Source organism: Seriola aureovittata, chromosome 23, assembly GCF_021018895.1.
Source record: "Seriola aureovittata isolate HTS-2021-v1 ecotype China chromosome 23, ASM2101889v1, whole genome shotgun sequence".
NCBI classification, from domain to species: domain Eukaryota; kingdom Metazoa; phylum Chordata; class Actinopteri; order Carangiformes; family Carangidae; genus Seriola; species Seriola aureovittata.
In genome coordinates, this window is record NC_079386.1 from 785,781 (window position 1) to 810,074 (window position 24,294).

The 24,294-nt window shown below is 40.4% G+C and overlaps 2 protein-coding genes and 1 long non-coding RNA gene across 3 annotated transcripts in view; 2 read left to right on the top strand and 1 right to left on the bottom strand.

Annotated features, from left to right (window-relative positions):
- LOC130164223 (uncharacterized) lies at positions 1–18,112 on the top strand. The gene is made up of 3 exons (XR_008826579.1): positions 1–130; positions 2,148–2,260; positions 17,984–18,112. It is a non-coding gene; the product is annotated as an uncharacterized LOC130164223 (long non-coding RNA).
- paqr9 (progestin and adipoQ receptor family member 9) lies at positions 7,330–13,044 on the top strand. Its single transcript, XM_056368810.1, has one exon. It carries the CDS (start codon positions 8,658–8,660, stop codon positions 9,801–9,803), a length of 1,146 nt encoding a protein of 381 aa, XP_056224785.1. The 5' UTR covers positions 7,330–8,657; the 3' UTR covers positions 9,804–13,044.
- aco1 (aconitase 1, soluble) overlaps positions 16,167–24,294 on the bottom strand; it is a 17,996-nt gene continuing 9,868 nt past the window's right edge. The window contains exons 13-21 of the mRNA XM_056368809.1: positions 23,725–23,809; positions 23,339–23,495; positions 21,560–21,684; positions 21,366–21,470; positions 20,458–20,600; positions 18,776–18,923; positions 18,009–18,131; positions 17,553–17,738; positions 16,167–17,462 (exon numbers count right to left, since the gene is read on the bottom strand). Of these exons, the coding sequence (XP_056224784.1) occupies positions 17,346–17,462; positions 17,553–17,738; positions 18,009–18,131; positions 18,776–18,923; positions 20,458–20,600; positions 21,366–21,470; positions 21,560–21,684; positions 23,339–23,495; positions 23,725–23,809 (1,189 nt within the window). The 3' untranslated portion in view covers positions 16,167–17,345. The remainder of the gene's footprint in view (positions 17,463–17,552; positions 17,739–18,008; positions 18,132–18,775; positions 18,924–20,457; positions 20,601–21,365; positions 21,471–21,559; positions 21,685–23,338; positions 23,496–23,724; positions 23,810–24,294) is intronic.

Genomic DNA, 24,294 nt, shown 5'->3' on the forward strand with positions numbered 1-24,294 from the left:
ATGAGCGCTGGTGTGCCAAACAGGCCAGTTACATGAACCCTGAGGCCCAGCTGGCAGAGCTGCTGTTCAGCTCTGCACCAGGTAGAGGCACATACCGGTACAGAGACATCTCCTCTCTATCCTGTGGCTCGTAAGTGCTAATACTAAAAAAATTCTGTCAAATAAGTAACATAGTAATAATAGTGACAAAAATCCTCCTTGGGTATTACTCTTTACATGTTAGGCGCTCGAAAATTCAAGATGACCGCCATTTCTGACAAGGAAATGTTATTTTTTGTGGTGTTGAATGAAACATTTTAACAATGTAGAAGGTGAATTAGGTACACTGTAAAAAATGAAATGAAAGTATATTTCAGCAAAAATGTTACTCACAACAAACCTTTGCTAACCAGCCTGACACTAGCGTGTTAGACTAGCGAGCTTATGTTAATACAAGTTAATTGTCGACTCTTACTGAACTTTTGGTTCATCATTTATTATAAATGAATGATGAACCATCAACCATTTTTCACATTACATATTAGAAATGTCATGGTTTGCTATGGCAGACACTTTTTGTTAGTTGTGTTTTGGACTTTTGCACTTCCTGTTTTATTTTGTAATTGGTTTCCATGTGTGTCAGTGTTTTTGCTTCCTGTCTTGGTCCTGTGTCTGTGGTGATTGTCTGCCCCGCCCTAATGTGTTTCACCTGTGTGCAATCACCTTTGCCTCCTGTGTCTATATAGTCTTTGTGCTTCCCTTTGTCTGTGTCGGTTCGTCTGTTGTTTTTCGCTGTTGCTGTTGTCTTCGTGTCTGTTCATGTCAGGTTCACGTCTGGATTTTTTGTTAATTAAACATTCTGCACCCCATTCCCCTGTGTTGACTGCATTTGGGTCCAACTTACCACACATCCTGACAAGAAATGGCACCAATAAAGCTCTGAGGAAATGTAATTGTTGTGAATTTGACATCCCCATGGTCTAAAAAATAAGATTCAATTACAACATCATTGAAATCTGTCCCGTGGGTTAAATTCTGTGGTAAAGTGTTTTTCCGAAACTAGAAACTGAAAATTTGAAATTTCAAGTGGCTAGTGGGACTTTTCAAATGAATGGATCCAGAGGGATAAACATACTCATTTTGGTGTTTGTATCCACATTTGAAAGATTATTGCAGTTATATCAGAAATGATAAAAAATGAGGAATTAATAACATTAATGCAGTGGATTCCATAAGTGTGCAGAAAAAAAACATAAAAACATTTATTAAATATAAATTATTTACAGAAGTACAAAAACTCTTCTTTTCATACTAGCAATACCGCAGTACAGATCCAATCCTGTATTACGGTCACATATAATTTTATTTGATGATGGCAAATTTTACAGAAAGTCAGCTAAGAAATGAATCCAACATAAATCCATGTTTACCTTATTAATTTACACAGCATTACAAACAGTTGCCTCATACACATAAAATGTTAGAATATCTGATGGTTGGTGTACTCTATGGTATATATTTAATCAAATGACCAACTCTAGCACATGTACATCCATGAATATTTCACAGATAATAACAGCAACATTTCAAGTGCAAGATATCACAGGTTTTTATATAAACTTTAATATATCTTGGCCCAAAATTAAAAAATAAAAACATTTCAGCACCACATGAGTTGTGACACCTTCACGGTTTTACATTTCACAGACCGTCCTCTGGTGCATGCAACGAATGAATCACTTCCTGTTTAGTGCTAATATGCAAATGTTAGCATACTAACAAGCATAGAGTTTAGCATGCCAACGTTTCATATAGTGCTACTCTCAATGTTCCATGTTGAGCTTAATACATAATGGTTGTTAAATGTTGCATTGTCGTTGTGAGCATGTTAACATGTACATTAGCACGGCCTCACACACACACACACACACAGTTAGCTTTACAGGTGTTGGTAATGCTAAGCTAGGCTAATGACATCCTTACTCCAGCTCTGTAACGAGTCTGATATTGATCTAATGACCTCAGTCTCAGAAAGAGATCTGCTGTAGGTTTAACTTTAACAACTTATTTTAGTTTATGATGTTACTATCAGTCTAAAACACTCAGTTAAAACTATGATTGACCTCTTCAACTGTGGCTGACTGTGCCCCCTTGTGTATCCATGCCAGTTTCTGAGGGTTCTAGTCAGGGGGTGATGAACAAGACCACTGCCTCCCCACCACCCATCTACACCTCCCACTGCCCACTCCACATCAATGAAGGAGACTACATGACTGCCATGGTGAGGAGTTTTAAATCCTATCCTGACATTATTATTTTGTATTAAAATTTGGGTTAGCTGCTGCTTTCACTGGGTAAAACGACAAACGTCACTGGCAGCAGATTAGATCAGCTGTAGATAATTCATATAAATTGGCATGTCTTAAATGGCTAAAATGACTCTGGGCTGTTGTCTGGTAAATACATTCACACAAAGACACTGTGTGCTTTTATAGCTCAACAACAGCAACAGAGTGGTGACTCTTCATCACTGACAGAGGAAATCCCCAGTTTAACTCTAATGCAGATCATATCAATATTTGAAGCTTAAGAGTTCTGTATTGGACCTACAGTGAGAAAAAAATATGTGACAGTTAGACAACAATACATCAGTGTGTCAGATATATATTTAGTCATCATTTCATACTGGATCTTGTTATTCTGTTCTTGTTCTTGGTTTAGCTGCAGGTTTTGAACATGAACCTTGTTTCTGCTTCCTCAGCTGATAAAACATTTCATATCTACTTTAAGTTATAATCTGTAAATTTTGCACAGTAAAATGTCTAAAAACAACTAGGCCTATGTTGTATATGTTGTTGAGTTGCGTTCTTACATTTTCCCAAATGTTTCTATCAATTCTCATCCAGAGATATCTGGAATTTTAACAATGGTAATAGTATATGTCATTGGTTGTCTGTCAATGACATCATATCCTCTATGATCATGTGTCAGTGTGTTTGTCTGACAGAAGCTCAACATTGACTTTTATCTAGTTTTAAGCCACATACACTTTTTACACCTTGGTGGTTTTCAGCTCTATATTTGAACCAGATGAAGGATTTTAGTCGTCGGACGTCTGGATCTGAAGTTATCAGAGAAACAAGCTGAGGAAATGTTAGACAGCTCAGCTCCCAGCTGCTGGAGACGTCCTGTCCTGTGTCACTGAAGAGCGTCAGTGAATCTCTGAGTTTTAAAGTCAAACTGTTTTCTGGGTGTTTCTACTGGTTTTATTCCCCTGGTGTGTTTGTTATGGAGAGGAGGACACCTCTGTGGATAATTCAGCTGCTGGTAAAAACCTGCTGAACGTCTGCTTCATAAGTTATCAGAGAAACAATCAGAACAAAGGTTAGCATCAATCTCAGCTCCAACTCTTCCCTGAGTCTCTGTCCTCCGTACAGCGTCGCTCAAACACTGACTTTAAATGTCAAACTGCTTTATTCAGTGTTTTTAATGGTTAGAATCACCGGGTCTGTTTGATTTCCTGAACCACTGACACTGAAGGAATCCAAACCGGGAGGCGCTTATAGTAATGGTGGTGAAGACAACAACTCCCATGATCCCACGCTATTTCATGACATCACCCAACACTGTCTTTGTTATTGTGTATATTTTTTACTTAAAACTTGACTGTTTAGAGTTGGGTGAAGATGAATCAGAGGCTAGATTTATATTTTCTGTTCAAGGAAGATTGCAGCACTGAAGAACTGTCTTTTACCATATAAACTCTATGATTCATCAGACGCAAAGTTCCTGTTAACTTGGGCATGTTGTGACTGTGCTGCATGTTACTGCAGTGCTGTAGTTATCAGTCAGTGACTGCTCTCACTTTTGAAAAGTTTTCTCTGATCTCTGTTACAATTTACTCATGCAATTCTGTCCTGCTCTTCCTTTTTCCATCATGTCCTCTAATGTATTGCAATGGCTTCAACTTCCACCTCATGTAGGCCTTAGGCAAACATTCAGCACCTACAGCCTGTCATTGAATCCAGTGTCCAGTCTGATCATACATGACCTCAACTGTCAGGGAGGGAGGGGGCTGCCCAGAAAGAGAATATCCTACTGTCATGAAATAAAAAGAGGGAGGATCTTGTTCACTCGTTTCATTGCTGGAGGACATGAATATTTGAAGGCAGCATTTTCTCCTCTGAAAAACATGACCAGTCAAGTGACTGACTTGCTGCATATTTGTCTGGAGTGTGACAAGTCCTTTTGTCTTGTTTACACATGAAGACTAACTCAAAGCTGCTGCAGAGCTTTTAATAATCATGTTAGAGAGCCAGAGTGCTAAAGACAAAACCAGCTCTGAACAGTCTACAGAAACACCAGGGGCTCCTGACAGGGACCCAAAGGTGCTCAAAGAGGCTCATAGAGAGCTTTTCATGGAAGTCACTATTAAGACAAAAAAATATTTGCTGATTGCAGAAATGTTCCCAGTTGGCCTAGAATGTGCACTAACAGCTATTGTTATGTTCCTCTCTGTAGAACATCCTAACAATGTCCTACAGTAATGTCTCCAGAGCGTAATGTATGGCTGCAATGTAAATTTACCCAACCATTTATATCCATTATGTCATAAAAACTGGCTCCACATCCATTAAATCATTACAGCCCGTCAATCACTGAGTCAAAAGGCATGTTGTAGCTCTGTCCTACTCTGCTGTGCACTGAAGTGTGGCCTGGTTCTTATTCCTCAAGGGGATTTGGAAAATGGCCATTCCACCCAGCCCCACCCCATCCTGCTGCTTCAAAGACTTCCTGACATCTGGCCACAGCAGTCAGAGCTGGAGGGTGAAGGGGGACATGGAGGGTTTCTGGCCTGTGGGCCTGGCTTACTGATACACAGGAAATAATAGAGGAAGCAACACTGTTTCTTTCGTATGTAATGTTGCAAAATGAAGCCACACTGATCCTTCAAAATAAGTTACCGTGGCAACATATTTATCTTTGTGGCAACTTGATTCAACATAAACGTGTCTTGTTTTAAATATTACCAATAAAATGGCCGCCTAGTTAGATAGAAAGGTAGATGGAAAACTGCTGTCATAAATCAGTAAATTATAATAAATGAAAAACTGACTTGAAAATCAACTTAAGTTTCTAGTATTTATTGATTAAAAACATGTAAGCCACTCGAAACTTCAAGATGGCCACCATTACTGGCAAGGAAATGTTTTTTTTGCAATCGGTTCATCCATTATTTTCAAATATGAATAATCCAGGTGTCAAATAACATTTTAACATTGTAGAGGGTGAAATTTAGTCACTGTAAAAATTTAATGAAAGTATATTTCAGCAAAAATATCACTCACACACAAAAAAAAAGCCTATAGGCCTATATTACTCACAAAAAAGCTTGCTAACCAGCCTGGTGCTAGCAAGGTAGCCTAGCGAGCTAATGTTAAGACAAGTAAACAAGTAAACTGTCGACTCTTACTGAACTTTTGGTTCATCATTCATAATAAATGATTTGCAGATACATTGTGTTTTATGCAAAATTTTTCACATTACATGTTAGAAATCACACAAATAAAGCTCTGAGGAAACGTAAGTGTTGTGAATTTGACATCCTCATGGTCTAAAACATATCAATTACAAAGTCATTTAAATCTGTCCTGGGGGTTATTAATTATTAATTCCGGGGATAAAATGGGTTAAACGATAAACATACCAATTTTGGTGTTTGTATCCACATTGGAAAGGTAATTGCAGTTATCTTCTTCACTAAAATGCTATGAAATGCTGTGTATGAATTCTGTTGTAACATAACCGATAGTTCCCACAGGCACTTTGTAAAAACATATTCAAAGACACATAGGGGAGGAGGGGACACACTGGTGCTCTAACACGGTTACTCAAAAGAGACACTCTGTGCATTTAAAGCAGATAACGGAAAAACCGTTAGCACGGCACAGCACGGCCTCTCTTTATTCGTGCCGTTCTTCCGTTTTCACGGTTCTGTCTGTCTTCCTGTCTGCCAGGGACAACTAACAAACACGCAAGAAAGATGAATGATTCACTAATTAAAGCTTTGAGTTACTTCGGTATTTCGCTGAACTGCCTTAAGATACGCAGTGAGCCAGAACGAGACCGGAAACTAAGAGAATTTGCCTTCAAAATAAAAGGGTCAGTTTTTTTTTTTTTTAGTTTTTTTTTTTCAAATTCAAATATGCTTTTTGATCACAGTATTGCCAAGACATGTTTACAGTTTGAATGTAATAATTTAGAATGCAAGGGGTAAAAAGACAGGATTTTTGATATTATTGTACTACACTAAGCTATGTACAGTTTAATGCAGGATACATTAAAGCATTCTACCATGAAAGAAATAAATAAACATTGAACAAAATAATATATATTTCAAGGTGAGATTTAATAGTTATTATGACAAATCAAATTCTGTTTACATTTTACTATTAATAAAAAAGGCAGTTTCATTCTTTCTGAGGGGATGTCACATTTATGTTTTCCAAGCATCAGGCATTAGCTGCTAACTTTATTACTCAAGCCTACGATTTTGTATAATTTGTATTTATATATATTATATATTGTCATGGCTCATGACCTCATTTATAGGTCCCAAAATGACCTCTGTTATTTTACTTATTAGAAATGGCATGAAAGGCCATGGGGATTAGATTTCATTTCTTTATAGAGATAATAACACAGGAATTATTAATTCAATGCTGAAAAATTGAATGAGGACATATTTTTACCTGAAGAAAACCAGAGTTGTGCCGCTTCAAAATCTGATCCCATTTTACTTGAATGTTTTTCTTGTAATGGTAGAGGTTCTCACCATTACATTGAATTGTCTGACTCATCTCTTCATGCCTTATCTTATATTATCATGTTAATTTTTTTATATTTGTTTACAACATTAGTTTTTTTCCTTTTCTCATTTGTTGTTTGGTAAAGTTTAGTAACAACAGTATCTAGTAACACTGTAATTACAGTTTCTTACATTCTGGATCATTATATTTACGTTGTAGCTTAAACATACATTCTGCTTTGACACTACTGTGCATAACCTTCATGCCAATAAAGCAATTTTGAATTTGACAAGGGCCTAGAGAAAATATTAATTATGTCTATTTAGTCTTTTGTTTTTATTTGGTGAGACAAGACAAAGACAAAGAGGGTGATATAACATAACATAACATAACACAACATAGCATAACATAATATAACATAACATAACATAACTTAACAAAACATGACATAACAACAGCATTATGGCTGACTGACAGCTTTTTGAGAGTTATTGAGAGTTACTGAGAGTTACTGGGAAGGAAAAGAAGGCGAAAAAGACCTTCTTAGGGTCTAGGTAGAAAACAGAAAATAGGCAGCCTACTTGGGGCATGGGGTGGGGGAGTTGGGAGCATCCATCTGTGGGGGGAGGGCTAATACCAGGGTGGTGGAAGATTGTTTTCTTACGTTAGATGGGGAGGTTGGATAAGTTTGTTTGGTTTGAATGAAACACAGGGCTGTCCTCTACAGTGGTCATGCTCCTGACCCATGGGAGGAAGCTGACCACCAGGTGACATGACCCTGTCGACCCTCAAGGAGAGAGCTGTTGTCTAGTCCTCCTGATATGCGCAAACTAGCCATATGACCTCTAAAAGGTTACATCACAACCGCTGCGTTTTATTTTGAAACTCCAAACCGGAATCCCGGTAATATCGCATGTGTAACTTGACGCTGGTACCTGTCAAACAGTCTCCGTCCTCCTCACTGTTCCGCTGAAATGCCGGCTGGCTTCAGGCTCTCAGGGCTCAACTCTCACGGCAGCGCACTGGCTCTCACCCACCAAATATCTGTTGAAATCCCCGGTCATAAAAAGCCGCTTTTAAACATGACCTTGCCTTAAGGGACTGAACACCGGCTCATACCACGGTTCTCTCGTGCGTCCCGGTGGATTTCTTCTTCTCTGCCCTGCGCCGTGCTTTGCAACTGAATGGGAGCTGGATGAACTGAAAATCGGACGTGGATACAGGCTGCAGGACCAGGAACAACAGGAGGACTAGAAGCCTGCATTAGCCTGATATAGCGCTCATGGCCAGCATGACCTACATACCACAGAGCTTAATGGACGCATCTCTAGGTCATCTCTGCTGTATGGACACCTTACACAGTAACTGACGAGTTGTTCAACCTTGTAACAGTAATAAGTGACCTTCATTTTGTGTTGCTGCAGAGCTATGCATAACGAGACACGTGAATGTGCATATGACTGAACAAAGAGAATCATCCATGCAGACAATGTCCTATGCAAAATAAGGGAGATGATAAGCGCTGTGTGCTGGATGTTTTGCTGACCTTCTGTACTGGGGCCAAAGAGGAAACCAAAAGGAAAATTAATCAAGCAGGTGGCCTGAGGCTTTTGGATACACACTTTCCCCATACACCAGCTTTGCTCTTTAGACTAGAGTATAGCTCACAAGGCTGGAAGTGGAGCCGGGATCAAAGGTCCACAGGGTTGGTGTTTTTGATGTCTTTACACACTCATGTGCAACAGATTGTATGGTAGTAATCACAAATGCTGTGATCAGCAATAAAGTCAAGAGCCAAGCAATAAAAACTGCTGGAAAGGTCAGATCCTCAGACGTCTTTGGCTGTCAGCGCCATAAAGTGTTGCCATCATGCTCCTGAACTGTGGTCAGCCGTTACCTCTGCTGAGGCACACGGACGTGCCGCCTCGGGTCATAGAGAACTTCATCCTGACTGGATACCGTTTCCCCAACTACAGCCTGAGGGACTGCTTACTGTCAGCGTTCAGACCTACCAATGAAACAGGCAACTTCTGGACGCATTTCCTCCCAGTTTTCATTTTTTCATACTATTTTGTAGAGGTGTTTGGTTGGGAAGGTGCACCACATTGCGATGCCCCGTTCTTCTATCCGTTGTGGAACTACTATATCGGGGTGTTCTGTCTACTCATGGCCAGCAGCATGGCCCACCTGCTCAACTCCATGTCTCTGGTGGTGAGAGAAGTCTGCTTCTTTGTGGATTACGGCACCATCAGTGCCTACACGGTTGGCTCATCGTTGGCATACTACTACTACATCCACCCTCGGGCAGGGATAGTGGAGACAGGAGGCCATAATGCCCCCCATGAACCTGCAGGGGCTATTACATCATCGTATGCAATCCCAGAGTTCAGTGTGTTTTTTGAAACCTTCTACATCCCGTGCGCATGTGTTGTAGCAATCATTTGTGTCTTATCCTGCTGCAATACTCGTCAGAGGTGGAGGAAGCATCGATATGTTATCCGGACCCTTGTTTTCCTTCTCCCATTCCTCGTCTCTTCCACGCCGGTCTTCTATCGCCTCCTCTCCAGATCGCCTTATTCCAGCACCTCCTCCTCCTTTGCTGCTTCCACTTCCATGCCCACCTTCTTCTATCGCCACTGCCTCTGGCTGCTGGTGTCAGCCGTCTTCAACATCAGCAAGTTCCCCGAGCGGCTAGCTCCGGGTTGTTTTGACATCTGGGGCCACAGCCACCAGTGGTTCCACTGCTGCACGTTTTTGTCCATCCTTGACGAACTCCAGATGATCAAGGCTGAGGTGAGGGCCATCCTGCTCAGCCCGACTCTGCTGCTGCCCCCTGCCACCCTCTCCCGTCTACCTGGACCTACCATAGCTTCCACCTACGGGGTGATGTTCCTCCTCCAGACCACCATCATCTCCATCATCGTGTGGTTCTCCTGGCACGCCAACTGCATCTACGGACCTCAGAGAGACCAGCTAGCAAAGGAACACCTCAACAAACACCTGAAATGTCATTGATCACACAGACGTCTTTTTTTTTTTATCTTGTCGACTGCGATGGAAGATTTGCACATGTACACAGAGCCATGCCACTAAGAGAAGCGCACAAGTCAAATTTATTTCCCCATCCGATTTCAAGTCGCTCGTATGTTCCAGCCTCTTTTGGGAGCATTTTTCAAGCTTTCATGAGGGAAATTGGGGACAACAGGAGATGAAAGGATTTATATTCTGAGCTCACCACAGGGTGGCTGTCTGCTTGAGTGGATATTGAAAGACCGTGCCAGCTCTTTCCCCTGAGCTGTTCCAGCATGTTCCAACAGGATGTCTGAGCAGCGGGGATAATAACTACCTCTAGGGGCTGTATACGTGAGGACAGAGGAAAGGTGTCGGTACCCAGGAGAACACATGTTCCACAGAACATTTGGGTAATGTGGCTTAAAAGTCAGAACTTGTCAGTGAGTTGTCTGCTGTCATGTCCTTCCCTCCTGTAGCACTTCCCCTTCCTCTAACCTCAAACGGTATCTTTCAAAACTCCTCTGCTATGGCTTCAGCTGTCTGACACTGAATGAATCCTTCTGCCTGAGCATTGTTAACCATACCTTCTCTTCCTCTGACTTACACAAACAGTCCCGTTTCCTTTCTCTTTCCAAGTGACCCTTGCAGCAGGAAGTGTGGTGGCCTTGCTGACGTAACAGAAATAGCTGAGAGCTCATATCAGTCTTACAGTAAAAGCACTTTCAGGGGGCCGGTCCGGTCTGGCCTGTCATTAAGAAGCCATGCTCACTTTCTAACCTTAAGGGACACATAACATTTCTTAAGTTTATAATGATGTTCTCTGCTGACATCTTCTGTTTGAATACTTGGGTTATTTCTATGTGAAATGTTCTCATGGTGCGGTCAATACATCTGCTGTTTGTATGTTTTTTTATTATACAGATGACTTGTTCCCCATTCAAAACCTTCACATTGTTCAAAGTCTTCTACTTCATATTAAATGTAATATAAATCTGATGTTTTCTAAACAGTATGGAAAGCATATTGGATTTTTCTGTACAGGCATATCTTTTTACTGACGGCTCATGTTAGCAGAATCTATCAGCGGGTCCAGTTTGACGGCCGGCATTGTGACGAAGGCTTTTTCATGTCATACGATGTACAACAACCTCTCAGAGCAAAAGCCATACTTTAGAAAAAGTGAAAGTTGAAATTGTGGCAATACTGTAGTAATACTATGTCATCAGGCACTTCCTGTGTAGTTTTGCACTCTACAAATAGATCAGGTTAACGGTTCACCCAGCAGTTTGCACCTGTATATTATCATTACTCAAGTCAACGAAATCCCAGAGGGTCATTTAACAGCGCTTGCAGCTGCTATCAAGGTGTTTTCATCATCCTCAGTGACTTTTTGTATGGAGGCCTAGAAGTGCCACCAACCAAAAAAAGATTTTCTTTTTAATCTTATAAGCACAAGATTAAAAATAATCTTTTGAGACTTCGGGGACCCCGAATACAAACCAACCATCTGGAAAAATTGCTATTTTGCCGGCAGTGCCACAAAAAAGAATGTGCACCTAATGCAATCAAAGAGAAGCGCATGAATTTGAACAAACTAACTAAAATTAAAACAGTTTTATTAATTTTATTTGTCTAAATTGATGTTACTTTTTATGTTATATTTCCATACAAAAAATATGTTATTTTAATGTCATACAAAACTAGCAAATATGTTTTCATCCACATGGACCGTGTTGTTTAATGACCCACTGGGGTTTCAGAGATCGGATGCTTTGGTGTGTGACTCAAACACAATGGTAATACATGAGAGGCGGGACTTGGGTAGTTCACCACGGAAATTAACTGCTAATCTTACCACAGCTACCATCTATTTATTCAGTTTTTAATTACATGAAGGAAGGTTAGCCTTAGTGCTAGCAAGTGTTTCTGTGCTGAAGGATCATATCCTTTGTCGACATCTGTTTTCTGACATCTTGTTTTCTTTCTGTTGCCTGACCCAAACTCTGCAGGCCCCACTTCACTGCGTAAAGCTTTGGACCCGGGGCCAAGTTTGGGTTTGGTTGCTATTAATCCAATTTATTAAGAAATTCTGATTGTACCAACTGTCTGCATCCATGTTTGTCGAGTAGATACGCAGTGTCCACAAAGAAGGGGGGGGAGAGAGTGAGTGTAGCGAATGCATCATGTTAGCCCGGTTAGCTAACCGGTCAGAAATATCCCAACAGAAAAGAAATATATTGTATATGTCACACCCACTCGTGGTCCACAGCATTCATGGATTCGACAGTAACAGTTGTTACTACTCTGCAGGTCCAGTTCTATTCAGTAAAATCAATCAACCGTAATTCCAGATGAAAATGGACCATGTCTGTAGGTGCTTAGATGAGTATGAATTAAGAGAGTGTGTGTTTTCTTTCTGTGTTTTCATGTTACTTCTTGGTGGTTTTCGTTGCCATGCGGTATTTCTCAGAGGGAGTCACGTCTTAAACTGTAATCTGTCACTCGTTCATCACATTCACACGTTGATAACTGGTGTTTGTCAGTGTCTCATTTCAGAAGTGTTTATGATTATCAGTCTGTCAGTTCTGCTCATAGCTGCACATCGATGCGTTCACTTGCACTTGTTTATTATTACCACACTGGAATGAGTACATAAGGACCGTATTGATTAGTTGTTATAATCATGCTGTTATGGTGCACTTTAAAGCTTCTCTGAACTCCTCCTTTAAGGGTCAACCCTGCAGTACTGTATGATTTGAGCACAGTTCAGGTTTAGCTTTCTAATGAATAGTCAGAGAGATTCATCAGATAACGATGCATCCAGTGTTAAAGCGATGTTTCTACCTCAATACAGCTTCTGTGTCTCCGTCACTGAGAAGAACCATCGTTCAAACAGACCCCGCCCTCCTCCTCCTCCTCCTCCTCCTCCTCCTCCTCCTCCTCTCTAGACTGTGGCTGTCAGACTTGAATCTATTGGTTGAGCAGTGTTCAGTGTGTGAATGTTAGACTAACAGACTACTGTGTCTTACCTAGTGACGTACTCAGGGGTGACTGATGAACAACACTAATCCATTACACATGTACTTAATTTATGAATGACTAGAGTTGGAGGTTAATAACAGAACACTGTGTCTGTTAATGCTGAAAAAGTGACAACCCTCCATCATTATGTTAATTGATGTTTCAAATAGCACTAATAATATGGATGATTTAAGTTTTATTGAATAAATTATACCAAAAAATGTTTTCATTGTGGCTCTTTATTCATTTTAAGGGTCTTATCCAGATGTAGCTCCACATGTTAGTCATAATTAGTCCACATTTGATTTAGCCGTACTGGCAACATTGATGGCAATGTTAGTTACTGTATCTGGTCCAGTTACTTGATCTAGATACGATATTGAGGACTGGATTGTCATTGAATTTGCTGGTTATTCAAGATCCCACAAGAATGAATTCTTTGATCTTAATCCTACTAAGATTTCTGACTGAAATTGATTGCAGCCTCACCTGTTCCTTTGGAGTAATGCTAACATAATGGTAAACAACATCATTAAACAAATGATCATATGAATAAAATACATAAATGAACCGACAAAATATGAAATCATTTAATAAAACATTAATAAAACTGAACTTATTATTATAAAAGGTTAGCAAATTGATAGCTAAATGTTAGCATGTTAAAAGCGTCACATTCTCTAACAATTTAAACATAATTGGTGGTGGAAGAAGTTCAGGTCCTTTATTTACATAAAAAAAAATACTAATAATAATATAAAAACATGGCATTACATGTAAAAGTCCTGCATGAAAAATGAAAGTACAGAGGTATTTGCAGCAAACTGTAGTTAAAAGTCAGAGCATCAGTGTGTCATCAGCGTGTTGCTGTTGGAGGTGGAGCTGGTTTAAAGAACATACAGGGACACAGATAAACCTGAGTGGTGGTGAGATGATTAATGCGAGAGGCAAAAAGAAAAAACTAAGTTCTGATCCATAAATCTTGTTTTTGGACATTTTCTCTAATCTTTGATTTGTAGTGTATTACTGGATCATTTGAACCTCTATTGAAATGAAACCCACGTGAGATGTTTAGAGGGAAAAATCAAGGTTGGTGGAGCTGTTAACTGTGACCTGGCTACACCCTGATTTTAGTAGGACAGGTCGGAAGCCGATGGTTTAATCTTCAACAGTGTGTTGTATTTTAAAAGCTTGGTGTACTGTCTATTGTGTCAAATCTTCATCTTAAAAGTAACTAGTAAATCCAAACACCTAGTCCAACATTTGCTTGAGTCCTCGGCCCGAGTCTGGCACAAAAACATCCAGGCAGCGTCCGGCTGTTATCCTCAAGTAGCGTCTGGCAGCCTGAAGATTTTCTGTGTGTGACAATCATACTGTATGTGCGCCGAGTTTATTTTGCTCTCTGGGTAACTAGTAACTAAAGCTGTCAAATAATGGAATGGAGTGGAAGTCAAAAGTATATACAAAATGTAAAGTACAAGCACCTCAAAATTGTACTTAAGTACAGTACTTGAGTAAATGTACTAGTGAACACTGTACAAGTAAATACTGATGTTGTAATGTTAGTATTTTAACATGCTAACTAAACATTACAACATGACCACACTATTGGCAGCACAGTAACTTGCTAAATTACATACTAAGCCTCAGTATAAATCCAAATAGCAGTTTGGCTAAGCAGCCAACATTAGCAATCAAAATGTTCTGTGTAGTGAGCAGCGCCTCTCAGATCCGGACATGAAGGGTTTAGTGAATCGGTTTTCAGAGATTTGAATAATTCAAATGTTTTCAAATGAGTTTGAGCTCCATGTCCAGCGCTCCCTCCCTTTACTGCACATATATGTTTGATGTGAGTGTGAGCACATGCTGTAGGTGTACCGGACCCTTGGCAGGGTCATGCATGTGTGTGCAACACGTGCAGCTGGCTTTCTCATGTCAAACGCCACCCCTCCCCCACCCCAGCTTTTTTTTCCATCCCTCTGTCTCTTTTTACTCACAAACAAACGGCTGGTGAAACATGAACCACACACAGAAGATCCTCCCTCTGCTGCCACATCTATAGAGTCCATATAGACCAGTCATTTCTCATTTCAACAGCATCTGTATGAGAATGATTCTGTCCCAGTATAAAAGTCTTATAATTCAGAAAGTAGTCCAGACACAAAAAAACAAAGATCAACTCCAATAAGCCCATTTAGGATAATTAACAATTAATGAGAAAGCCAACAGGACAACAATGAAGACGTTCATCTCTGTTTTCACTGTCGCAGCCAGAGGTCATCCTCCCCTCCATTAACTGTTATCATTTTCTCTTCTTACTACGCTCACGGTTGTGGATATTTATGAGTGAAAAAAACATTGTGATGACTTTGTGCTAAAATCTGCACTTTGTTTTCTCCAGCTACATTTACATTATTTTCATTTAATGAAAAAACTGAGCGGTAGCTCTGAGGACACTGAGGCTTTTTAACCTGTTGTAAATCACATTTTCAAGTACAAGAATTCTAGTATTTGATTGTCTGGTCTGATTACACAATTTTTAGACTCATGTGTTTAAATGGGGGCTTCATGGGGCTTTATGTATGAATTCCCCAGCAGAACTTTATTCATGGCAGCCTGGAGAAACTATATTAAAGCCTTGTGCTTCTACAACTCTGTCAGACTCATGATGGACAGTTAAAAAAACATATCTAAATTGATGCAGCAGAACCACAGATATTCTTCTTCCTCGTCAAAACCTGTTGCCTACGTTACCCATAATGCAACTCGACTTGATTTTAAATATTTCAATTAGTGCATGGAATATTGCAGTATGACTGAAATACAAAATTGGTGCTTGTATTGTTAGCATTTCATAACTGATCTGTCATTAGTCTGTAGAGTCTGGTGAATCCTGCTCACAGTGCCCTCTGGTGGCTGAAACCAGCAGTTGGACGAGACGAAACACACGACAGGAAGGTAAAAGCAGACGACTCAGCTGACCACAAAGCTCTCATTTCCTCTACTCACGTCAAATTAAAAATAGTGCAGTTGATAGCCAGCAGCTCAAAAACTCACTTTGTTCAGGAGTGGTGAGCGAAGCACCGTCAGCCCACCGACTATTTATGGGATTAAAGAGCTTTTCTGGGACTATTTTCAGACTCATATTCTCAAGTGTATTAAAAATAACATTCCAATACAGCCTCATAATTGTGTTAGTGTTTGAAGTTTAAGGGCTGAGGGACTGTAGATGAAAATGAGCTATAAACTGACTAATAATACACTGTTATATTGGTGCCTTCTACAAATAAATAGACTTGATCAAATTTGACAAAGCTGAAGCAAATCAATGACAGGAAAATGAAGTAAAAATCACAAGTCATTTTATTTATCAGGATTCTGTGGATTAATGCATTCAGACTAAAGGTTCAACAGTCAGTTTTCATAATCACAACGATCAGTGTTTTAGGATAAATACAAACAAGATGATCAGACACGTGAAGTTATTAAGGCAGCTGATAACATTAAGTTGACACATTGACAAAAAGCAGGTTTTACAACTAAGTCTGGAATGTCTGAAGAACCAACAGGAAGAATAATTCTGCTTTATTACAACTTGGGTTTTGTTTTCATAACTGTGGCTGTCAAAGCTTGATCTGTTCTTACGACACAAACAGTTTCAACACAAGCAAATGTGTTGAATACATCTCTGTCTTTGTAAAACATTATCTTCCCATTTTAAAACCTGCATTGTTTAAGTCCATGTTTCCTGGCGTCTTCTTCACTGCCTTTGTTAGCACATTGTTTATACCTGTAGATCAGTGGACAAGTGCAAAACTATTGGTTGGAATGTGTGTGTATGACGTACACACGCGTCCTTGTGGGAATGCTAACCGCTAACGAGACAAGGACTTACAAATAAAACACAGCTCTCCATCTCCGTCTACAGTCCTGGAGACCACAGTGCTGAAAAACACAGTATTAAGGTACCAACTGATGAAATACTAAATAAGAGTCAAGCAGTAATAAACTAGAATAATCCGTCTCCTTGATTCCAGATGTATCACGTCTCTGAAACCGTACAAAGTGAAGCAGGAAACACAGACAGACACAGATAGCAGGTTGGGATGAGAGTGAAACACCGGAGGACATCTGGATGAGGTGAAACAAAGTCGACTTATTTCATGTGGCATCTTTAAATCAAACATCTTCCTATCTTGCATATCTTCACTGAATATTCACATCTCATATATATATATTTATATATCTATGTGCATGTTCACCCCAGGTCTGCTGTGTGTTTCAAACATGACGAGTAGCAGCAATCTCAAAAATGAGAATATTCTTTCCCCATTCACATTCATGGGAAGATGTTGTGTGTGTGTGTGTGTTGTGTTTTCTGCACCGAACATGGAGAACCCCTGGACTGATCCTGGACGGTGTTCCTCTGTCAACTACTGCATTACACTGATTCCATGCTGGACTGTAGCTGATAATTAGACAAATTAAACATGTTTCTCTCTGTCTGTGCTGTTGCTGTTAGAGTTAGTTCTCGGACATCTTGCGGATCATGTAGTTGAGGATTCCTCCGTGGTGGAAATACGCCAGCTCCACGTCAGTGTCAAATCTCATTCGCACTTGGAATGTTTTCCCCGTGTCGAGCTGTCGGGGACAGAAAGACATCATCACGTATGACATTTCATTACGAGCGGAATTAAGTCCCTAAACTCCGAGACACTGTCGTTAACCAACCTTCACATCCACAGTCATCCTGGGTGTGAGCTGCTTGGGGATGATGATGGTGTAGCGCTCTGTGCCGGTCAGCCCCAGACTGCCAGCCGTGTCCCCTGAGAGATACTCCAGAGGAATCACTCCCATCCCGACCAGGTTACTGCGGTGGATCCGCTCATAGCTCTCTGCTAGAACCGCCTTAATTCCCTGTCAAAACAAAAACAACAACTTCAATCTTCGCCCGCTCAAACACCTTTGAGGGAGCTTTTTTCAATCTCAACTCATGGAGGAGATCTATTACATGACTAAAGTTCCATACTTCAGTCAGCTGATGATAACTCGGCTACACACATGATATAAGCCCAAACCTTTTCTAAACTAGTTTGATACCAGCTCACATTGTCAGTGTCTGTTACAAAGCATTATAATGTGTGTTTTTCTGTCATGTGCAGGAAACTGAAGGTCATTGATCCTCACCAGCAGGAAAGGTCCTTTTGCTGCCCAGTCTCTGGAGCTCCCGGAGCCGTACTCCTTCCCTGCCAGGACCAGCAGAGGGACTCCAGACTGCTGGTACCTCTCTGCAGCATCAAACACGTCCAGCTGGACAAAGAGTGAAACATGCACGACTTAGTCCATGTGTAACGGAAATGATATAAAGCAACACTGAGGTCAAAAAGTGTCAGCTGAAAGCTCATCGTTTTGCTGACTGACAAAATGTTTTTGATAACTTTTTGATTAATAATTGCAGTAAATGATCAAGTAAAAATACCAAACATTGTCTGACGTCAGCTTCTAAAATGCAAGGTCTCGCTTTTCCCTATTTTATTAGCTGAATATCTTTGGGTTTTCTGGACTGAAGTCGTCTAATATATTTATACATTTTAAAGACAACCGAATAAATTATGAAAATAACTGTACATGTGATTTAGTTCTTGAGGTTCCATAGTTGCTGGAATGATCTGATTTAAACTTCTTTCTTTTCTGACATGGGCATGATTCCGACCGTCTTTGGTCTCCAGAGATGTAAAACTGTATCTCACAGTGTGATGTAGGAGATGAACATTTCACTATGTATTATCAGGTTTCATCTGGAACAGCAACTGGGACACCAAAAACCCCCATGTGTATGAGTCTCCCTTCTCACTGAGTCAAAGACTGAAAAGCTTTTTGTTGAGATCAGACAAAGGCGAGAGAGTGAGAATGACATCTGATAACAGAGTGGTGGGAAAGTGTTTCATGCTGACCGTCTCTCCGCTCGGCAGGTGGATGGTCTGCGGCGCCTGCTTGTTGAGGAACTTGTTAAAGAGACGGATGTTTGCGAACGTCCCTCTGGCCATCACAGCGTCGTTACCTCGGCGAGAGCCGTATGAGTTGTAGTCTCGAGGGTTCAAACTGTCAGAACACAGAGTTAAACAGAAAGCTTATAAAAGGGTTGATCTTTTATGGTTTATTTTTTCCAGTTACATTCCGCCCACTGTCTTGTTTTCTGAGTGGAGTTGATTGTGTATTAATGACTATAAGTAGCTAATTCTTGCTGCTTTTGTAGACATACACACAATGGCTGTGTCCCAATTCAGGGGCCACACGTCCCATTTCAAAGGCTCCTTCAAATGCGTCCTCCTTTTCCTGGACAATAAAGGATCCAACAGGTGGATCCTTCGTGGTCCAACCTATCCCAAGATTCATTGTGCTAGTAATGAAAGCAAACGACACTGAAAGAGAGCCTGAGGATCACACTGTTAAATGCAGGTGTTCGGTTGCAGCTCAGTTCAACAGCTAACAGTACAACTGTTAAAACAAGAAGTTTTAGTGAAATAAAGTTATGTGTTGTCAATGTTGCCAGGCAACATGAGCTGCGTTTGTGATGCAAAAGTAAGGGCGGGAACAGCTGGTGACGCACAGCGATAATCCTCCGTAGACCAAACCTTCTCATCTCAGTTCGGCCTTCGTGGTCGAAGACGGCTATGAAGTGCCACACCTCATAACACAGCTCATAACTTGGATTTCAGGTAGGAGATAAAAGGAAACTGACAAGTAGATTCACACTTCCTGTGCAGTGGGATATAAATACCCCTGATTTAAAACAGTGAAGTCAGTGTTGCTATATAAATCAAGCATATCTTAGGCTGTACTTCACAGCTACAAAGAACAATTGGCTGTTGCCTTTAGCAGGAGTTAAAGCAAGGAAAAGTTCAGTGCATGAAATGTGTTCGAGGTTTAACTGTAGGCTGAGGAGCATATTGCATAAGTGTCCAAATCTAATCGTTTCTAAAAGGGAATCCTCACGTTAACTTGAAAGGTCCAAATGGAAGAAAAATGCATTATCTACTCATCCGTTCCTCAGTCGGAAAGCATAGTCTTGTAATTGTCCAAAGACATAAAAAAATAGCCTATCCAATATGCCTATCTTTCGAACTTTTCAACACTCGTTCCTCTGTTGGTCTCTAAATAGACTTACTGTTGTCAAACAATTGCCAAATTAGTCCAAAAGATTGTGACGATGATATGAAAACAAAACGAACAGCCCATTGATTGCAGGGTTTTTTCGAAGTAGTGCAGTCACGTGCATTATTGACCTTACGCTTCACTGAGCCAAAGTGTAAACAAAGGTTTTTATTAATAAAGTATGTCCACTTGATTAATACAAAATATAGGGTTCTTTATGGCTGTATAAATATATGTATATATATATAGCCATATTCTTGCTACGTGACAGTTGAAAAAAAACCAAACAAAAAAAACCGCAAAAATATTTTCCATATACATAATAAAATAATAATTATCTATTTTCAAATCTAAGTCGGCCCTGGCCCTGCGCCGCAATTCCGGCACAGTGCCGGAGAACTTTAAACCGTGCTTTAGTTGGACTTATTCAGAGTGACTCATTAAGGTAACCTACATGCAGACTGCTGCTGAGGTCACTCACCCTCTGTTGGTGAGGTAGCGTGCCGCGGGGCTGTTCCTGGCGATGTTCCCTGCAGGAGAAATGTGGTCTGTGGTGACCGAGTCTCCAAAGTTCAGCAGCACGTAGGCGTCAGTTATGGACTTAGGAGGCTGCAGCTTCATGGTCTGAATCAAGAACAGATGAGAGAGCCACAACCACACAGTAATAATAATGTTAATATTAATGATAGCACTGTCTGATGCTAAAACTACATAAATGCTGTGGGGGAGATGGTGAATCATCTTCAGGGTAGTAGAAGTAGCAGTGATGTTAGTACTGTGGAAGTCTAGGGCTGCCAATGTTAATATGAACATAGTTAAAAAGAAAAAACTAATAAAAACACACATTTAAAAAAATTATTTTCCATTTCTGTATGCCTCATGTTATCTGTATATTTATGTTTCCTGTCTGAAAACACATTATTATTGTCAAAATAGAAATTGAGTTTTGAAGCAAATCATTGGTAAAGATAAGCTTGTTATGGAATGGAGCCCTCTGATTGGTGCATTTCAGCCAGCTGGGTCTCACATCCCACACAGTGGCTTTAATGATTGAACTATGCACAAAGAGGATATGGAGAATATTGCCATTATGAAAATGACCATGGAAACTGCCATTTTTATTTCATTGTCATTAGTAATGCACTAAAATAAGGACAACTCTGCAACTTAATTTTCACATGTAAATCCGACATTGTTTAATTTGGCAACTCAAACGAAAAGTCCATTATATGTAAAATCTAATTTGTATAATGCTGTGTCATGTTTTGCTTTGAAGTACACTGACAATTATTTGTCACTGGATGTTTCATTTTTAATTTAAGCTCCATCTCCCACTTTAGCAGTGGTAAGAACTGACAGGTAGTTGTGTAACTTTGATTTGTTATTTACCAAACCATCGAAGAACGGTGGCGACTTGATGTACGTGGATTTGGGATCCCAGGTATAAAGCTTGTCCGACGGAGCAACCAGAGCGTTCCAGCGTTCATTCACTTTCTGTAACCACACAGCACAGTGTTGTCAAAAAGAGTCATGTCATCTGCATCTCTATCAAACTGTAAATGCAGACCGAAGGCAAACACTACCTCAATCTTCTCATAGACTTCTTTGAACATTGTTGGAATGACAAACTTTCTCTCCACAGCCTGGATTTCCTCTCGTGTGGGCCAGATGTCCCTCAGGAAGATCTCTTTGCCTTCAGAGTTAATGGCTGCAGAGAACGAGAGGACAACACTTAACGAGTTCATGACAAAACAAGCTTTGACCTGTGCCTCAGTAACTGTGAAGCTGAAGTAGGAAAACAAAAGACTGAAATCACATAAAACTAGAATCACCTCCTTGTGTTTGTCTGCCTCCACCACTCACACTAGTTTCTGATTACACATATCTGTTTATCAAGAGTCACATAAAATATCAACTATTTCTGTGATATTTTCTCATAATTGCCGTGTGAAGTCTTGAGTAATGTCTAAAAAGTGTTTTATGGAGGTCACACTGACCTTTGACCACCAAAATATAATAAGTTCGTCCTTGAGTCCAAATGAACGTTTGTACCACATTTGAAGAAACTCCCTCAGAATGGGAGAGAATGGGAGAGAATGGGACAGACGGACGGCCACCTGAAAACGGCCCTGGCAGTTTGCCGGCGTGGAGGCATAAAAATTAAGAGTCACAACAGCCCTTTGAGGTCTAAAAATAGACCTTCAAGGACCGGTCCAGTGGTTGTACACAATCAGCCCAGTGGATGCTTTGTTCGTCCTACAGTCATCAGTGTTACCCACAGGTTGAGGATTTCCTTGTGGTGGTGACCAAGGTGCACGCAGAGGCACGGACTGTAACCCAGGTTATTTGCTGTGTCTACTAGAAAACGCAGCTCACAGAGAAGCTTCTAGTCCCACTCAGTTACTGCAGCACATGTGACTCAGGCAGGTGTGTGGCTAAAAGGTATTTGTTTGCAAAGAGTGAAATAAGGCGCTGAAAGTTGAAACCAAGAGATTATAGCCAACACAGCTAATGCATTATAATGAAACACAAGCCTGGACTGATTTATGTTAAATATTTATTTTAATAGTGTTTGATTGGTGGAGTGCTTTATGAATCCTTCATGGTGGTGCATTCATGAGCTAAAGTGAAGGTCTGACAACAGAGCTTCTCCATTCAGGAGCTGTGATGTTAGACAACTCAACCAAGAATACAAATACTTATCAGACATGAGTGTCATAAAAACGTGTCATGATTTTGATGATTACTGCATTATAAGATAACCCAGCGTTAGTTAGAGTCGGATGCACCCATTCAACAAGTGGGCTACAGTAACACAGTCTGAAATATTTTTATGTTTTGCAGGAACAAACGTTATGGGCTTCTGGATAATGTAACGTTTCTGTAATGTGTGTCTGTGCTTCAATCTACCAAACTCTCACACACACACACACACACACAGACACACACACACACACACCTTTTAAAGCTGTAGCTCGACAGATCAACTCTGTACATATCTGATCTGCTCAGTTAAATGGAGGGTTAGGGATGGCAGCACCGACCTTTTGAGTAGTGGACGGCCTGCTCTACCTCGTGAGCCACAACAGCCCCAAGAGTAAGAGTGTGACCAATCTGCTTTTATACTGAGCGTGAAACTTTCCTCCCCTGATCTCATCTCAGAATGACTTGATTGTTCTTGTTTCATTCACTTGGTTGAGCAGAGTCAGATTCTGGACTTTAAAACTTCTAGCAGCACATTATGTGACAAACTGTTGACTAAGGAGTAGAACTGTTGTGTTCAATGTGTGATAATTAGAAGTTTTTTTTTTTTTTACAAAAAAATGAGGATGGTTGTTTTGGGTGTATTGTACACAACTCACCAATGGGCTCATTCTCAAAGTCTATCATCATGGTGCCTGCTATAGCATAGGCGATGACTAGGGGTGGAGAAGCCAGGTAGTTGGCTCTGGTGTTGGGGTGGACTCGCCCTTCAAAGTTTCTGTTTCCTGACAACACCCCTGCAGCAACCACATCTCCCTGAAACAGATAAATGTGTGACAGGAGTGAGATCATTTCAAAGGACTTACTTTTTACAGTAGTTTGTTAAATGAGAGAGAAGAAATAGAAAAACACAGACTTTTAGCGGCTACAATACTCCTCTTAACTGAGGAGTAAGAGTGAGGAATGCTGGGAAACAAAAAAGTTGAGCGAGGAAAGTGAGGAGGTGAAATGATATATGTGGAAACAGCAACTAAACCACTGGTACCTTTGTAATGGCCTCCACCACCGGCTCTGGGAGCGGCCCACTGTTGCCGATACACGTCATGCAACCATAGCCAACAACCTCAAACCTGTCAGGAAGGACAAAATGATTGTTTATAAATAAGCTTCATACTAACTTGCAGTGTGGTAATCTATGCATGTTTCCATGCATACACGGTGCTGCTGTGCCTGTATGCAACTGTGTAAAAATACTAGGAATCCAAACCTGACCACAGATTTTTAAAGCCGGTATTAATACAGGAAAGAGCCAATATGTTTTACAGTGTAAAAATACATTTGGTGGACAAACTACATATTCATAAGCTCTCCTGCTATGTCATATGACAGACAAATGGTTCATCCAATCACCTGCCAGTTATTCTTTAAAAGCATCCGCTCTTTTCCAAAGTGTTTCCAACAAAGCCTTCCCACACAGTTCTGTGTAACAAACCATCAAGGGGGTCATTTTACTATTTCTATTTCTAAATTTTATCGGTATTTCTCTACTGCAATTTCTTGTTACTGACACATACATTGATACTTCCTGTTGGGAACACATATCTATTTAGCGGAT

Coding starts and splice junctions, on each gene's coding strand:
- paqr9 (XM_056368810.1), top strand. CDS start 8,658: ATGCTCCTGAACTGTGGTCAGCCGTTACCTCTGCTGAGGCACACGGAC.